Genomic DNA, 16,415 nt, shown 5'->3' with positions numbered 1-16,415 from the left:
GTGAATGAATCTGTTAACTCATTGAGTGCCAATGACGACTATAGTCGTCAATTCGAATAGTAACGTTGAGTGCCAATGACGACTAAAGTCGTCAATTGCGTTTTTTGACGGTGGGACGTGGATCAAAGCCAGATCCATCTCCTGTGAAAGTATGGTGGATGTTGAATGTGTAAAAGCTATTTTATGGACCCATTAGGTGGCGACAGTGCTCTCCAGATTAGAGAAAGGCGAGGAAAAAAGAGAGAAGAAGTCATGGGGAAACGGAAATCACATCGGTATGCATCGATATGCATGAAGCATAACGTTAGCTGTGCCTGCAGCAGCCAATCTGCTGCCACAATTGAGCCCCTCCGTGTCCGCTGCGATAGCCCCATCCACATGATTAGTTGTGGAGTTGTTATTATTCTCAACTGGAAGCGCTGGAAGCCGGTGACAAATACACGCGGAACGCTGTAAAAAAGCTGGGTTTTCAGTGCAGAGCAAACTCAGCAGAGAGCCACCAGAGCCACCAGAGACACTCCCACGGAGGTGGGGTTTGCAGTAGAGGGGGGTGGGGCACGCAGGGCAGCATACAACACCGACCCAGACAGGCCCAGACAGCAGGCTCGATGGACAGATTGGCAAGCTAGAATATCTGATGCCCACCAGCGGTAAATCAAGACCAGCAAGAAAGTGTAGGGTCTGCGCACGCAGGGGCCAGCGCTGCTGGTTGCAGCTAAAAAATATTATTTTACCAAACAAAATTCCTTTGTTTTCGCTGTTTTATTGAAGGAAATTATTTTTGAGGTGTCACTATATCAGAAAATATTAGCTTCAGAGTCAGTGATGTGCTTGAAATGCTTCATTTCACAAAAGGCTGAATATCTCAGCTTCTAATTTGAAATGGCTTTTTTTTGCTGAAAACAACCTATCTTCTCCGGCTGATAACTAAAGAACGGAAAATGATATCAATAAACTTTTTTTTGCTGATGATACAATACAGTCTCATCGTTCTTTGGGCGTGTTCGGTGTTTACATAGTAATATCACACAATATTCTGTGAGCCTCGAGAAATCACTGAAAACGCTCTGAAACTCTGGCACTGGGAGCGTCCGTTCTCCAAAAGTGGCTGGCACTCAATGAGTAAAACTAAAATGTATTGTACATTAGTGTATATTGTATCATGTATTACGTGTGTGTGTGTGTGTGTGTGTGTGTGTGTGTGTGTGTGTGTGTGTGTGTGTGTGTGTGTTTTATTTTTAATATCATTAATTATTATTTTTTTATATTTGATATTTTGTTTTTGTTATGCTTGCCTTGTCCTAGAAATCTCATTGTCCAGAATGACATAGTTGAAATACTGTGCATGTGATAAATACAACCCTTTGGCTTTGAAGGTGACTGGCCAAGACAGCAGTCCTCCTCCCAGCTACCTGCAAGCCGTGGGGGTCAAAGGTTGTGAGGGTCCTCAGCAAGGTACGAAGGTAGCCACAGCTCTCCACCAATCACAGGAGAGAACAGAGTGCAGCAGCGGATTCACACAGCAAAGAAGAAGCAGGCGGCCAATCATAACTCAGAGTGTGGCAGAAGCATCTAATCAGATCTGGCCTGTGACGTCATTAGACCCGCCCACCAAACCATCTGCTGTTGGTGAGCTGTCCGAGCCCAGCCAATCAGAGAGACCCGGAGGTTTGAATTCCCAAGCTCCGCCCCTCTCCAGCCCCGAGGGGACCCGGCCGCCTCCCTCAGCCCAGGGACAGGGCACTGTCCTGGGCTTCATGTCTGCCTCTGTCCCCCCAGGCCCCGCCTACTTCTACACCCCCAACGCTCTGGCTGCCTACCCTGCTGCACTGCACCCTCACATGGGGAACGTTTGCTACGTCCAGGGTCCTCTGAGCTACATCCAGACCCAGCTCCAGAGCCTCCCCTGGCCTGCTCCCGCCCTCCCCCTGCTGAGGAGAAGGCAGTCTGAGGTAAGGATGAAACAATATCCGGTTTAATGATAAACCACGATAGAATTCCTGACGGCTAGTATTACCATTTCAAATTGTATTAAAACCATGTAGGTTTGATTACTGGAATTATTGCTGCTGCACAGAGCGCTGTTCGCTTGTTTCTTCAAAGTGATCACGTCCAAATTGCACCAAATCCTATTGGCTATGATATTATTTTAATGTTTATGTTTATTTCTGGTTTTCAATATAAAACTTTCTGAAATTATTCCAGTGAGTGTCTCAGTACTTTGTGAACGATTTCAGCACATGTTAACTTAATACTGCAATAATACTGATAACCGTGATCATTTTGGTCAGTATAATAATGATGTGAAATTTTCATACCATTTGATCATAGTCCAAGGAGAACCCAAGCGGAGCAACAGGTTTGACCTCCTCGCAGCCACACGGATACAAAGGCCTCAACTACTACATCAACTACACTCCTCCTCACAACAACAATGACAACAAAGACAATGACAACAATGCCACTACAGGAAGCCCAGAGAGTAGCGCCGACACGCAGACCTGTGCGCCGCGGTTTGTGTGTAATGTCCAGGGCTTCTTACCCACACACACACACATGGCTGCTGGAAACCTCTACAATGCCCCTGCCCCCCGACACATGCTATTGGACCCTGAGAGTGGGCGGTGCTTCTATGTGGACATGCCCCCCCAGCCTCGCAGGAAGACGCTGTTTGATCCAGAAACGGGACGATTCGTTCAGGTTTTCCTCCCCACCGCTAGCCCTGCCCCTAACGCTGCTAACCCCGTCCCTAACGCTGCTAACCCTGCCCCCGCCATGGTGTCGGTAGTGCCCTACCCACAAACCCTGGCCCTGCCCACTCTGTATGCACCACACTGCCTCCCCTTCACCCTGCCCACACAACACACTGCACCCTGACAGCATGCCCTTACATGGACTTGTTCATATCTAACAAAAAGGAGGCAAAGTGTACGTATTGGCAATCCTCAGTCAACATACCTTAAAAGGATTGTTCAGATTTTTGGAACCCTATTTGGCCTATTTGCTACTTAGCATGATGTTGATTGGTAGATACCTTTCCCAGCACAATCCATGCTGTTCCTCATACTAGCTCCAGAGAGTTAGCCACAAACCAATACAAGGTCAATGGGGTCTGTCTGTGCAAGCTGACTGAGGCTCTCTGAAATGTCCACAGTGCACACACACGCACACACACACACACACACACACACACACACACACACACACACACACACACACACACACACACAGTGCACACAAAGTACATTTCAGTGAGCATCAGTCAGCTTGCACAGACAGGACCGTGACCCCATTGACCTTGTATTGGTTTGTGGCTAATAGTGATGCACGGGTCACCCAGAACCCGCCGGGTCCCGCGGGCTGGCCCGCCCCGCAGGCCGTCTGGGTTGGCAAATTATGAAAATATCGTGGGTGCGGGCGGGGCAGGCTCAGAACGTGACAAAGCAACATTATGAAATAATTTAGAGCAGTGAAACATGCAGAGTAATTAACCAACACGCAGAGTAATTAACCTTAAGACGTGAACTCTCTCTCACACACGTAGGCCTACACACAATCAGACAGACAAGGCGACTCTGAAGCCGTCTGCACCTGCTGCACTCTATAGCCTACATGGGGTAAAGAAACGCTTCAATGAGGTAGCCTATGTGCTCTCAAAACAAACATTTTGGAAGGATTATTTGCTGTAATTATTATTTGAAGTGTCCATAAAACTAATGCCACCGCAGATTTTCTGTTGTGGACTCGACTGTGATCTATTTGTCAACTTTACTGCAACGTGAGTAGGCTACGTGACCAATTGAGAGCATGAGGTAATTAAAAGAAATCAGACAGCGAGTCTGAAGCCATATCTGCAAGCCGTCTGCACCTGCCGATCTCTACTACTACTACTACTGCAACGTGACCAATTGAGAGCGCATGAGGTAATTAAAAGAAATAAGGAAGAATAAGAACTGTTTCTGTAGCCTACCTGCTACCTCCATTTGAAGACCTTGGATTAATTGAAGAAAGACCGATAATAGCTGAGTTTGTAGCCGCGTAACGCATCCAGAGCAGTACAACTGTTGTCGCGCACGCATGTGAGTGTCTGTGTGTGTGAGAGAGAGAAAGAGAGAGGGGGGAGAGAAACAGAGTTACTTTGCACACCGTGGAGAGCTCTGCTGCGCTCCTCCGGAGTCCGGAAAGATATTACATTAAATTGGCCATTGCGGGCTGCTGGGTTCAGAATCAGAATCAGAATCAGAAAGACTTTAATGATCCCTGGGGGGAAATTGGGACAACTTACAGCTGCTCGCACTCAGGCATGAAATATCCCCATAACACAACATAACATAACAGAGTATCACACAGTATCTCCCTCAACGTAAAACAGTCAATACAATAAAATAAAATGCAGTAAAATGCAATAGAGTAAAATAAAATAACATAGAATAAAGTAGAATAAAGTAGAATGTAGGCCTACAGTACGTGTCAAATTGCAGTTATTGCACACTGGAATTATACTAAATCAACTTGCACATTGCATGTGGCGTAGCTAAGGCACAGTTAACGGCTGACTCCGAGTGTCTCCGAGGTGCTCTTTTTAGTGAGGCATTAAAGAGTCCAATGGCCACAGGCAGGAATGATTTCCTGTGCCTCTCTGTGGTGCATCTAGGTGGGATCAGCCTCTCACTGAACGTGCTCCTGTGTTTGACCAGCACGCCGTGGAGTGGGTGAGAGTCATTGTTCATGATGGAGCGTAGTCTGGTCAGCGTTCTCTTCTCCGACACCGCAGTCAGAGAGCCCAGATCCAGCCCCACAATGTCCCTGGCCTTACGGATCAGTTTGTTGAGTCTGTTTGGCGTCCGCTGCCTTCAGCCTGCTGCCCCAGCACACTATAGCATACAGGAAGGCACTGGCCACTACCGACTCATAGAACATCCTCAGCATGGTCCGGCAGACGTTGAAGGACCTCAGCCGTCTCAGGAAGTAGAGACGGCTTTGCCCCTTCTTGTAGAGTGCATCAGAGTTCTTAGCCCAGTCCAATTTATTGTCAATGTACACTCCAAGGTACTTGTAATCCTCCACTATGTCCACACTGACCCCGTGGATTGAAACAGGGGTCACCGGAGCCTTGACCCTCCTCAGGTCCACCACCAGCTCCTTTGTCTTTGTCACGTTGAGCTGCAGGTGGTTTTGCTCACACCATGTGACAAAGTTGGCCACCACAGCCCGATACTCTTCTTCATCGCCATCTCTGATACATCCAACTATCGCAGAGTCGTCAGAGAACTTCTGAAGGTGGCAAGACTCTGTCTGGTAGGTGAAGTCCGTGGTGTAGATGGTGAAGAAGAAGGGAGAGAAGACCGTCCCCTGTGATGCCCCAGTGTTGCTGACCACTCTGTCTGACACACAGTTTTTCAAGCGCACATACTGTGGTCTGCCAGACAGGTACAATCCAGGACACCAGGGGGGCATCCACCCGCATCGCTGTCAGCTTCTCACCCAGTAGAGCCGGCCTGATGGTGTTGAAAGCACTGGAGAAGTCGAAGAACGTGACTCTCACAGTGCTAGCCGGGTTGTCAAGGTGGGCGTAGGCGCGGTTGGTCAGGTATACGTCACCTTCACCCTTAGTGGGAGGTTAGTGGAGGAACCACCAGGGGAGCAGGGGGAGAACATGCAAAACTCTACACAGAAAGGCCCTTTCACGAGATGGCCCACCTAGGCAGTGGCCTCCGCTGTGCCAAGGCGGATGGCAGTTGGGTAGAAGCTGGCCCTGTGATGAGAGGTTCTGGTACTGCCAGACATCAGTCCTCTGCCAAGAGAGACAGAGTTTATGACCTGGGTGGGAGGGGTCGGTCATGATTTTGCAACACCGCTTTAGCGTCCTGGCAGTGTGTAGGTCCTGAAGGGATGGCAGGCTTCATCTGACCATTGTTTCAGATGAGTTACATCTTTTTACCTAACCCTATACAGTAACTGAATACTGACATGTAGATGTCTTCAGGCTGGGACAAATATGTGAAGTTTGGGGCAGATTTGACCATGTACAGCTGAATTACATACCACATCCTGTGTTGCCAGTAGGTGGTGCTACTATGACTATGCATGGCACGTGTCCAAATTGCATCAAATATGACACAGCACTTCCTCAGGTCCCCAACAGCACTCGCCAAGTCGATTAGACGAACGGTTCTTGTGAAGAACACATCACACAGAAAGCATAGTTAGATTTTGCTGGTCGGGATGTTTCTGGGCTGCAGCCTTTGGGCAGTAGATCCAGAGCCGTGTAAGAAGAGTTGCGACATATCCATTCACTCCAATGGACCAGTTTTTTACTCTCAAGAGTCTCAAAATGGACAGTTTGTGTTGTACTTAGAAAGTTTTTTTTCTTGATTCAAATTGTACATTATCAGCTTTATTTTAGCATTCAAAAGTAGCGCGAGACCCTTTCCTGGCCTCTGCTGATGCCACTCTCTCTCTAGAGGACACTAAGTAGACCCATCTGAGGTGTGTAGCCCCCAGCCAATCACAGCACAGAGTGTGTAGCCCCCAGCCAATCACAGCACAGTGTGTAGCCCCCAGCCAATCACAGCACATTGTGTAGCCACCAGCCAATCACAGCACAGAGTGTGTAGCCCCCAGCCAATCACAGCACAGTGTGTCACCCCCAGCCAATCACAGCACAGGGTGTAGCCCCCACTCAATCACAGTGTGTACCCCCAGACAATCACAGCACAGTGTGTATCCCCCAGCAAATCACAGCACAATGTGTAGCCCCCAGCTAATCACAGCACAGAGGGTGTAGCCCCAGCCAATTACAGCACAGAGTATAGCCCCCAGCCAATCAAAGCACAGTGTGTAGCCCCCAGCCAATCACAGCACAATGTGTAGCCCCCAGCCAATAACAGCAGTGCATTCCATTCACATAGGTCATCAAACTGCCACTCTGTCCCACCCTCGCCGTCTGACACCAACTAAACACACTCATATGGAAAGGCCTAAAGCCTTGGTTGGTAGCATTGTAACTTGTTTCTCATTTTGTTTGGCCACTTTGCTGCGGTACCATGGCAGCAGTCTGTGTGTGTGTGTGTGTGTGCAGGCGCGTACTGCATAATCGGGCACGTCGGGCAAATGCCCGGTGGCCTCGCCTGGCCTGCATTTTTTTTTTTTTTTTTGGTGCCCGCAGTCAGGCCACTCACTGAACAGCAGGCCAGGCACCGCCTACTGGTTTACTAGTGGTTTTATTACTTTATTAGTTCCTCTGAGGTAATAATTACACTTCAGGGTTAAAGTGGGTGCATCTCATTGTAAAATTGGACTCGGCCCAAATTGGGCTTCAAACGGCCCAAATCTGGGTTCAAACTACCCAAATTGGGCTTCAAACGGCCCAAATTGGGCTTCAAACGACCCAAATTGGGCTTCAAATGGCCCAAATCTGGCTTCAAATGGCCCAAATTGGGCTTCAAACGGCTCAAATCGGGCTTCAAACGACCCAAATCGGGCTTCAAACGGCCCAAATTGGGCTTCAAACGGCCCAAATCTGGCTTCAAACGGCCCAAATTGGGCTTCAAACGGCCCAAATCTGGCTTCAAACGACCCAAATCGGGCTTCAAACGGCCCAAATCGGGCTTCAAACGAGTGAAACGACCCAAATTGGGCTTCAAACGGCCCAAATTCAAATGGAGCAAAGGTTGCGGCGCGTCGGCCCGTATCAGCCTGGCCTGCTTGGTATCTAATGCCCGGCCTGAATTATGATCCCAGTCCGCCCCTGTGTGTGTATGTGTGTGGGGGGGGGGCTTTTGTAAAGAACAAAGAAAACATTTAAATAGCAAAAGCCCCCACAGAAGGTACTGCAACAGTACCTTGGAAACCCAGCGGTAAAATGGCCAAAGTAAATGAGTAACAACTGTATCCGACAACCTGATGCGGCTATTCCTTGCGGCTAAGCTGTACACAAACAACATATCACATCAGAGGCCCATACCAGGAAAGGAGGATAAACATATCCAGGATCTGTCCCATTGATCTGGTTCGACTTTACCAGACAATCGCAATCGAGCTAAACGATACCACGAAGGTGGTTATCAGCTGGGTCTGTCAATTTAGGATTTCCCTATCCAGCTCTGAGCTTGTGCATGTGAAAATGCTCGTGCACAGGAGCTTGTGCCCACGAAAGAGGCGGGGTTTGCAACAACTAGTCAATCACAATGCAATATAGACAAGTCTTACAGCGCCAGACTTCCTCATTCATTCAAAGCGCATATCAAAGTGTATTAATTAGCAGAGCTTTACTGTATGTGAGAATCAAAATCTGTCTTGATTATTAGTTAGTCTGATGATTAGTCTGTTACTGAAGGACTAACATTACTGCTTTTATTCACATCAGTCATTTGATTTCTTTGAACATCGGTTTAGCCTCCACGAGCCTACAGCAGTTTATAAACTCAATAAAACCTGCATGTCTTTTTTTTATGAACCACGCCCCATAACATTAACTGGTAAACAGGAAGTAGGCCTATCACTGACTACGTTTTCATGCACACAATAGTCCGGTTTTTGCCTATTGCATATTCGGAAAATGACAATATTCCAGCTAAATGAATAATCCACTAATATTCCCGTTTACATGCAGCCGTAGCTTGCCCTCCCAGACACGTGAGGGAGGGGGGGAGAGAGAGAGAGATGCAGGTAGAATCAGCTGAGTTTTTCTGTTGAGAATTAACAGAGCAGCAGCGCTATTCTTACCAACATCACTTGGTCCATTTCAGGAGCTTGCTGCTGGAAAGTTTGGTGTTGCGATATTTGCACATCCAAGTCTTTCATAAAAAGTAGGCTAGTAGCCTGCCTATATATTACCTCGCAAGCATTTTGGACTTCCCTGGGCACCACTCTCTCTTTAAATATCTCTCTCTTTAAATCGATGTTTCTCATCTCCTCCAGATCATAAATGTGGGCTTTTCTTTTCGCATGCCAGAGATGATGGATTATATGATTATATCGCTTCTTCTAGCGCTTTCTAGCACACATCAGTTGACCACAAACAGGCAACATGCGTCGCAAACGTAAAAACCCTGATTGAGATGCATATTCCGAATGCCCTGCAATGATAAAAGGCCAAATTCGGAAAATGCAACTGGAATATGCTGTTTACATGACCCTTATCAAATTCAGAATATTGTCATTTTCCAAATAATAGCGGAATTTTGTGTGCATGTAAATGTAGTAACTGACGGCTTTGATTCACTGGCTTTGTTGTTTGCAGTGCTCTCTCTCTCTTCATTCACACTCTAACTCGCTCGACCACTCTCTCTCTCATATTCGGGGAGGAGGGTCTAACTTTGAATGCTGTGTGTTTACAAACAGCAGCCGACAAATACTGCATACACACACACACACACACACAGCATTAAAAACATGCACACAGCATCATGACACAGACAACTGAATGAGGTTATTCTGACTTCCTTTTTGAGATAGGAGGATTTTATTTTAAACCATTTTCTGCAGTGTTGAGAAAATAACTTTACAAATGCAATCTATTAATAATTAGATTATTTATTACCTGCCAATGATTGCACATATAGAAGACTGTAATTGATTACTTTGAACTGTGTCTCTGGAATATAAAGTTACTGTACCAGTGTTTACTGTCACCATTTCAGACATAACTCACCATGATGCCAGTTGAATAAAATGTGATGTCTTTTGATTTTTCACTTTAGATTTTTTTATTTTTAAAATGAGCAGGTGATAGTATTTTTGTAGGCTCACCCAGAAGTCCCTGCACTTCCTGGTTCTTACGTGTGAAAGTCAAAGGGATTTTTGTATGGGGATTTTGGTTAAATGCCTGAAATAAGGTCTGTGGTTAACAAAGGTTTATGAAACAGCAAACTTTGTGTTCAGCAAGATAATATTCACAAATGAGGACCACTTTTGACTTTTGAAGCATCTAACCAAAATGCCCATGCAAAGATCGCCTTGCCTTGACTTTTACACAAACCGGAAGTGCCAACATCCAGGTCTTCCGGACTCATTCCTGCAGTGGCCTACTCTATAAATAACTCATTATGCAGTTACATAGGTATTCAAATTACTATGATCCTGTTAATGTTGTGTTCAGATAACTGTAATCCTGTTACATGTTGTTTTCAGATTACTGCAATTGTGTTACATGTTGTTTTCAGATTACTGCAATTCCGTTACATGTTGTGTTCAGATTAATGTAATCCCGTTACATGTTGTATTGAGATTACTGTAATCCTGTTACATATTGTGTTCAGATTAATGTAATCCCATTACATGTTGTATTCTGATTACTGTAATCCTGTTACATGTTGTGTTCAGATTACTGTAATCCTGTTACATGTTGTGTTCAGATTACTGTAATCCTGTTACATGTTGTGTTCAGATTACTGTAATCCCATTACATGTTGCATTCTGATTACTGTAATCCTGTTACATGTTGTGTTCAGATTACTGTAATCCCATTACATGTTGCATTCTGTTTATCTGTAATCCTGTTACATGTTGTGTTCAGATTACTGTAATCCCATTACATGTTGTATTCTGATTACTGTAATCATGTTACATGTATTACTATTACGGTAATCCTGTTACATGTTATGTTCAGATTATTGTAATAATGTTACATGTAATCCATTACTTTACTTCCCCTCTCTCATCCAAACTTCACATACTCAATATGTATGTTATTATAATACCTCAACAAACACCAAACAGTCAGATGTTTCATTGGCACTTAATAATGTAAACAATTCAGTCAAACCAAACACTTTGTAAAACATTGTTTTTGTCACAGGCTGTAAGATTTGTGAGCACTATCTTATTTTTTTAAATTTTGTACACACAATAGACACAACAAATAAAGTACAAATATTTCTTTTTTTTATTCAGCACATAAATGCTGAGCTCTTCCTCCTCATTGTTTTATTACTCAATCAACTTTATTTTGTAGACTCAAAGTCCATAAAAAACATACATTATAAACACAATAAAACAACCCAAAAGATAGCTAGGAAAGCCTTGCTCCTTATAGAGCTCCTTATATAGACGGTTTCAAACTTGATAACATAAACATTCTAAATTGCCTCCTGTTGTGTTGTTTACAATAACTGACAGGACATAAGCTAGGTTCCAAACTGTTCCCTAGCAACACAATTCTGTGAAACCCGTCTATAAAAGGCAAATACGTCCACAGATGTGACTGGTGCACAGCATTAATTAGTCAGCGGCCTGATAATGGAATTCTAGGAAACATTCAGTCAACAGATACATTTGTACATCAGATTTCGCAAAGCAAAACTTGCACTACATGTGTTTTTTGTAAATGCAATATCAACAACAGTCTTCAACCTGGAGCTTTTGGATGCTTGCCTTGTACATCAGATTTCGCAAAGCAAAACTTGCACTACTCCACGTGTTTTTTGTAAATGCAATATCAACAGTCTTCAACCTGGAGCTTTTGGATGCTTGCCTTTTTAAGCATCACCCACAAGGGGGCAGTATAGTGAGGAGTACATTCAACTCTAATAGCCTACTACTGTATGTCCACCAGCTGCCTCCATCCCTGAACAGACCCACACCCATGTAATCTGTCTGTATAATCTATGTAAGCGCTGCTGGTTTCAAAGCTGCACAGGCATTTGGGATCAGCAGATTCGACACGCACGCCAGGGCCTTGCAGAGATCCTTAGAGGGGCAGGGGCTCAAAATTTAAAAAAGGGCACAACACCACGGTGCAGGCAGGCATGCTGGAACTATTATTAAGTAGGGGGTGCTGCTGCAAGGAAGGGAGAACAGTTTAGGTTTTTTGGACTTTTAGCCATATTTAGAGGACTATTTTATTTTAAATTAGCATTAGGATTATACTGTTGTGATGTCATTATTCAGTATCTTCTCCTTTTCTCACTCACTTTCATGTAACCACCTGTTCTCCCTTTAGATCGTTTTAACTACAACAGACAGCAACACAGGCATAAACACTGAACTTATTATTATTATGATTATTATTATGGAAAACCAGATTATGATGAAAATCAAACACTTTTGAAGAGAGTGTATGAAATAGGATTAGAGCTGGGAAGCACAAACTGTTTTTTAATGCATTTTGTTGGTGTTATAAACACAGGACAGCCAAATCCAACAATTTAGAAAAGTCCATCTCTTGCCACCAGGGGGTGCTTCCACACGCTCCGCACCTACCTTCCCGCACCCATCTCTGCCTCTGATTGGCCCAGGAGACAAGGAGAGACGCAGGATAGACAAGCGAATATGATTGGATCAACAATGTTTGACGCTAGTCCAATCAGAGGCAGAGAAGGGCGGGTCATGCCTTCGCCATCCTGGGAAGAAAATATTGCGCATGTCACAGAGACGCAAACGATAAACTTCCGGTTGAAAGGTCAACATGTGTAAATTGTCCGGACATTTTATTTATTCATAAATTGTTATAAGTTCTTCTTGAAGGGCACTGGGCATGCCTTCACTGTAAAAAAGAAAAGGAATTTTTTTTTAATCACTTTAAACAAAAACAAAAAATTAAAATGGTTGATTGTTGATTGTTATTCCCCCCATGATTTTTATTTTTTGTTTTCACTCCAAGTGCCATAAAACATTTTATGGTCACTCATGATTCAGTGGGTCACGGTTGGCTTGGTTCCAGGCTTAAAACTTGTTATATAAGGATTTTTCAAAACCTCTATGGAGAAAATGAATTGGGGAATCTCTGATGGAACGGGAGCTGAGAAAAAGTGGGCGGTAACTGTTGAGCTCTATATATCCTCACTGAGCAAAAATATACACGCAACACTTTTGTTTTGGCTCCAATTTTTCATGAGTTGAAATAAAAGTGCTAAAAGTCTTTCTATGCACACAAAAGGCTTATTCTCTCAATGTTGTTGACTAATCTAGATACTATAATGACGATAGCGTCTGTCTGTCTCTCTGTCCTTCGCGTATCTCGAGAACCATTGGTCGGATCGACTTGACACACCAAAGGGCTGCCACGCAATTACACAGTGAATATCCCCATGGTGTTATGTCCCAAAGCGTGCGCTTACTGTAATTAGTCATTTCGTTCATATAGGCTATAACATACACATTTAAAAATATTAGTTTCTTTAATAGGGTAGAGATGCGTGAGATTTTAATTCTAGCCTATTTCAATAGCCTATATCAGAATTGTCCACTCGGGTTAAGCTATTGACTGCGGTCACGCCATCCGCGCTGTGGAGGAGCTGGTCTTGCATGCGTGTAATTGCAGGGAAAGAGGTTACTGTACTGGCTGGCACAACTTTCTTTTTACAAAAGTAATCTACTGTTATAGCCTACACCTAACACCACAGACATGTATCGTCAGGATTTATGTAGCCTAATAAAACCATGACAAACGAATTCTCATTTTCAAATCAAGGTGTGTGTTTTTTCTGCAATGTAGGCTATAGTTGAAAATAAATGTGGAATTCTGAAGAGGCGGGGGAGTGTGTGCGCGCGCGCGCGAGGTTTTGGAGAGAAAGGGACATGCATGCCATGCGTAATGAATCCAAGCGAGGATTTCCTGCACTGCACGGAGAATACTGCGTGCGCTCAAGCGCAGTGGAGTTTTTTGAAAGCACCCAAGGACATTTTCCTATGCACTGGAACGTCTATTTTGGCAGGGGCAACGCCCAAACCTGTGTTTACGCTCGGAACATGGCGATGGTATCTTCGCCAGAGTGCAAAATGACACTTGCTGGAGGCAGATGATAGGCTAAGAGGCAACGGCCAGTAATTAGCACGGACACGCCTGGGACACGCCTACACCTGTGTCTGTCTGCACTTAGATTCCAGCACAAAACTGGATGGTGGAGGCAGACGATAGCTTAAGACGCAGGGAAGATAGCATAAGAGGTGCGCAAACGATAGCGCCGTACGGCGATAGGGCCCATAGGCTCCCAGGAATAGGAGGCCGGGGCGATGAGCGGGTTTGGTGAACGATGCTGTGATGACTGCAGAGAAGGTGGAGGATGCTGTGATGACCGCAGAGAAGGTGGAGGATGCTGTGATGACTGCGGAGAAGGTGAATCAGGACAGCAGGGATGAACGGCCTGACAAATGCAAACTCTTTCATGTGATGTCAGAGGTAGGCAAGCTAGCGACGGACAGCAGTGTAGTGGTAAATACAGAGGTGCGTAAACTATCCAAGGTGAGTAGTTTACCCACCTTGTTTCCCCTCATTGATTGATACAGTTGATCTGAAAATAGACGACTAAACTATCGGCCTCATTTCAAAGAGGAGGGTAAACTGTGTTTACTTGCGTTTACCCTCCACTACGCCGCTGGCGACGGACAGCATGGATGTAATAGCCACTTCCTTGTTGCGTTCTGCCATGATCCACTCTTTGAACTCTCATTCACTCACAAAAGGGGTGTGAGTGAGTGACGTGAAGGGGTGCGACATTATAGGAGCAGATCGCCTGAGGAACCGAGCATTTAGTGTCTCAGCAGCTAGACCTTAGTGGAGCCGTTAGCAGACGGCTCGTCCTCTCGTGCCTCCTGCTCATGCGCGACTGTCCTGAAACCCTGGAAGCTGGGGCTGATGGGAAGCCAGCGCAGACAGCGGCTCCTCCTAACCACGCCCATCCCCACAGGGAGGTCATACGAGGAAGAAGAGGAGGAGGAGCAAGAGGATGAGTTCCATTCAACCAAACCTCGCTCCTGTCTGGAGCCTGGAGAGAGAGCGATTAAAAAGGTTAAACACACACACATAATTTTTCCACCACATGGTACTGGCTCCACTCAACTCGAATTGACTTTACTCGACTTGCGTTCTTTGGTTTTCCATATGGCAGGTACCAGGTGGTTGCAGGTACCATACCTGCATGGTACCTGGTACCTAATAGGTTTTGGGTGCATCTCCGTCGAGGTTACAAGTGAGCTAAGGCGATACCAAAATATGACATGACATTTTCCAGGCGCTCAACACAGCATATGGCACTTCTTTGACCCCTGACCCTCTCTTGGCCCTGTTCGGAGTCCCTCTGCAGCCTAACACCTCTAAAGTCATGAAGCATGTTCTTGCCTTCACCACCGTACTGGCCAGGCGACTAATTCTCCTTAACACATTCACTGCCAGCCATTTTTTCAATACTGTAGGTAGCTTCTGCCAAGGTTTTTTTTTGAGGATTCTGGCTCATCTTTCAAGAGCCGAGGATTCTTTTCTGCTAAGATTTTGTGAACACAAAATATCTCAAAAGAACTAATAGAATGTGTGCTTTCTCTGTCTAAAAGAGTTAGTTTGTAGAGTTAGTAGTTATGTAGACATTAGCAGTTGAATACAGCATGGTTTCAGCGTCTGAAAATTTAAGCTGAGATAAATGGCTTTTTGTGAAATTCGATAGAACAGTCACTTTAACCATTTATTTTTGGCGTAAGACGTCAGACATCTAAACAATAGTTTTGAACAGTAATTTCCTCCATAGCAGCAGGAAACCCCCCTCTCCTTCAAACTCCTCCCTCCGTGTGTGTTCGCCTCCTCCCTCCGTGGCTGCAGCGGTACAAGCGATGCTCTGCCTGTCTGTGCTGCCTGGCTGCTGCTCTTTGGGCGAGTCTGCATGGGGCTCGTTCGTTTCGGTTGTGAGCTCAGCTGGAATGAAGCTGCGTGCGATTGTGGGCTTTCTGCCGGTGTTTCAAAGTGTGTTGCACCCATAATCTATTATGCAAATTTGCAATCCCCCACCACCAGCTCCCTGCGCGAAAGCGAAAGCGTTTTCGCCAATCCATTTTACAGTATGAGAATGGTTTCCTCGCGCGTTCCCCTGCAGTTTTGGCTCGGCTTTTTCTAGTCTGGAGAGCACTGTCGCCACTTAGTGGGTCGGTGGAATGGGTTGTACACGTTCGGTGGCTCCCATATTTATATAGGAGATGTAAAAGGGTTAGATCAACGTCCCACCGTCAAAAAAAAAAAAAAAAATTTTGGACGAGTTGACTCGCCATTGGCAGTCAACCGTTGGTTTCTGCTTGACGAGTTGACTCGCCAATGGCAGTGAACGTGTTAAGTGGAAACATGTTCACCCTCCATCTCACAATAGATGGGTGAAGGAGTTGCTACTGTCCATCAAACTTGAGAAGCTTCTTCCTTAAGGGCTCCTTAGATTCTTTAGAAAAGACTTGGAGACCTCTCCTGAATCATCCTCACCCCTGCCTGGTTGTGACGTCTGAGTTTTTTTCTTACATGTTGGTGAATGTATCACTCATTTGTTTTTTATTTATTTATGGTACATATGTGTACTTTGTATTGTCACCATCACTATATTGTTGTTAATATGACCTTGTAAACGTATCTCTCCTTGGGAAGGGGAGGGACTATGGGGAAAATGGGAGGAAATGTAAAAACTGTAACACACCAACTCATCCAGCAGAGAGGTGATGCGGCT

The 16,415-nt window shown here is 45.2% G+C and overlaps 1 protein-coding gene across 1 annotated transcript in view; it reads right to left on the bottom strand.

Annotated features, from left to right (window-relative positions):
• Nucleotides 1-14,487: 14,487 nt before the first annotated feature.
• Nucleotides 14,488-16,415, bottom strand: part of slc23a1 (solute carrier family 23 member 1) — a gene marked incomplete at both ends in the record, with an annotated part of 55,510 nt that continues 53,582 nt past the window's right edge. Inside the window, one exon of the mRNA XM_083632895.1 lies at nt 14,488-14,708. Coding sequence (XP_083489021.1) covers nt 14,488-14,708 — 221 coding nt within the window. The remainder of the gene's footprint in view (nt 14,709-16,415) is intronic.

This window comes from Poromitra crassiceps (assembly GCF_964638095.1).
Source record: "Poromitra crassiceps genome assembly, chromosome: 1".
Lineage (NCBI taxonomy): Eukaryota > Metazoa > Chordata > Actinopteri > Beryciformes > Melamphaidae > Poromitra > Poromitra crassiceps.
The sequence above is the reverse complement of the archived record's forward strand: the minus strand, read 5'-3'. Positions and strand labels throughout refer to the sequence as shown.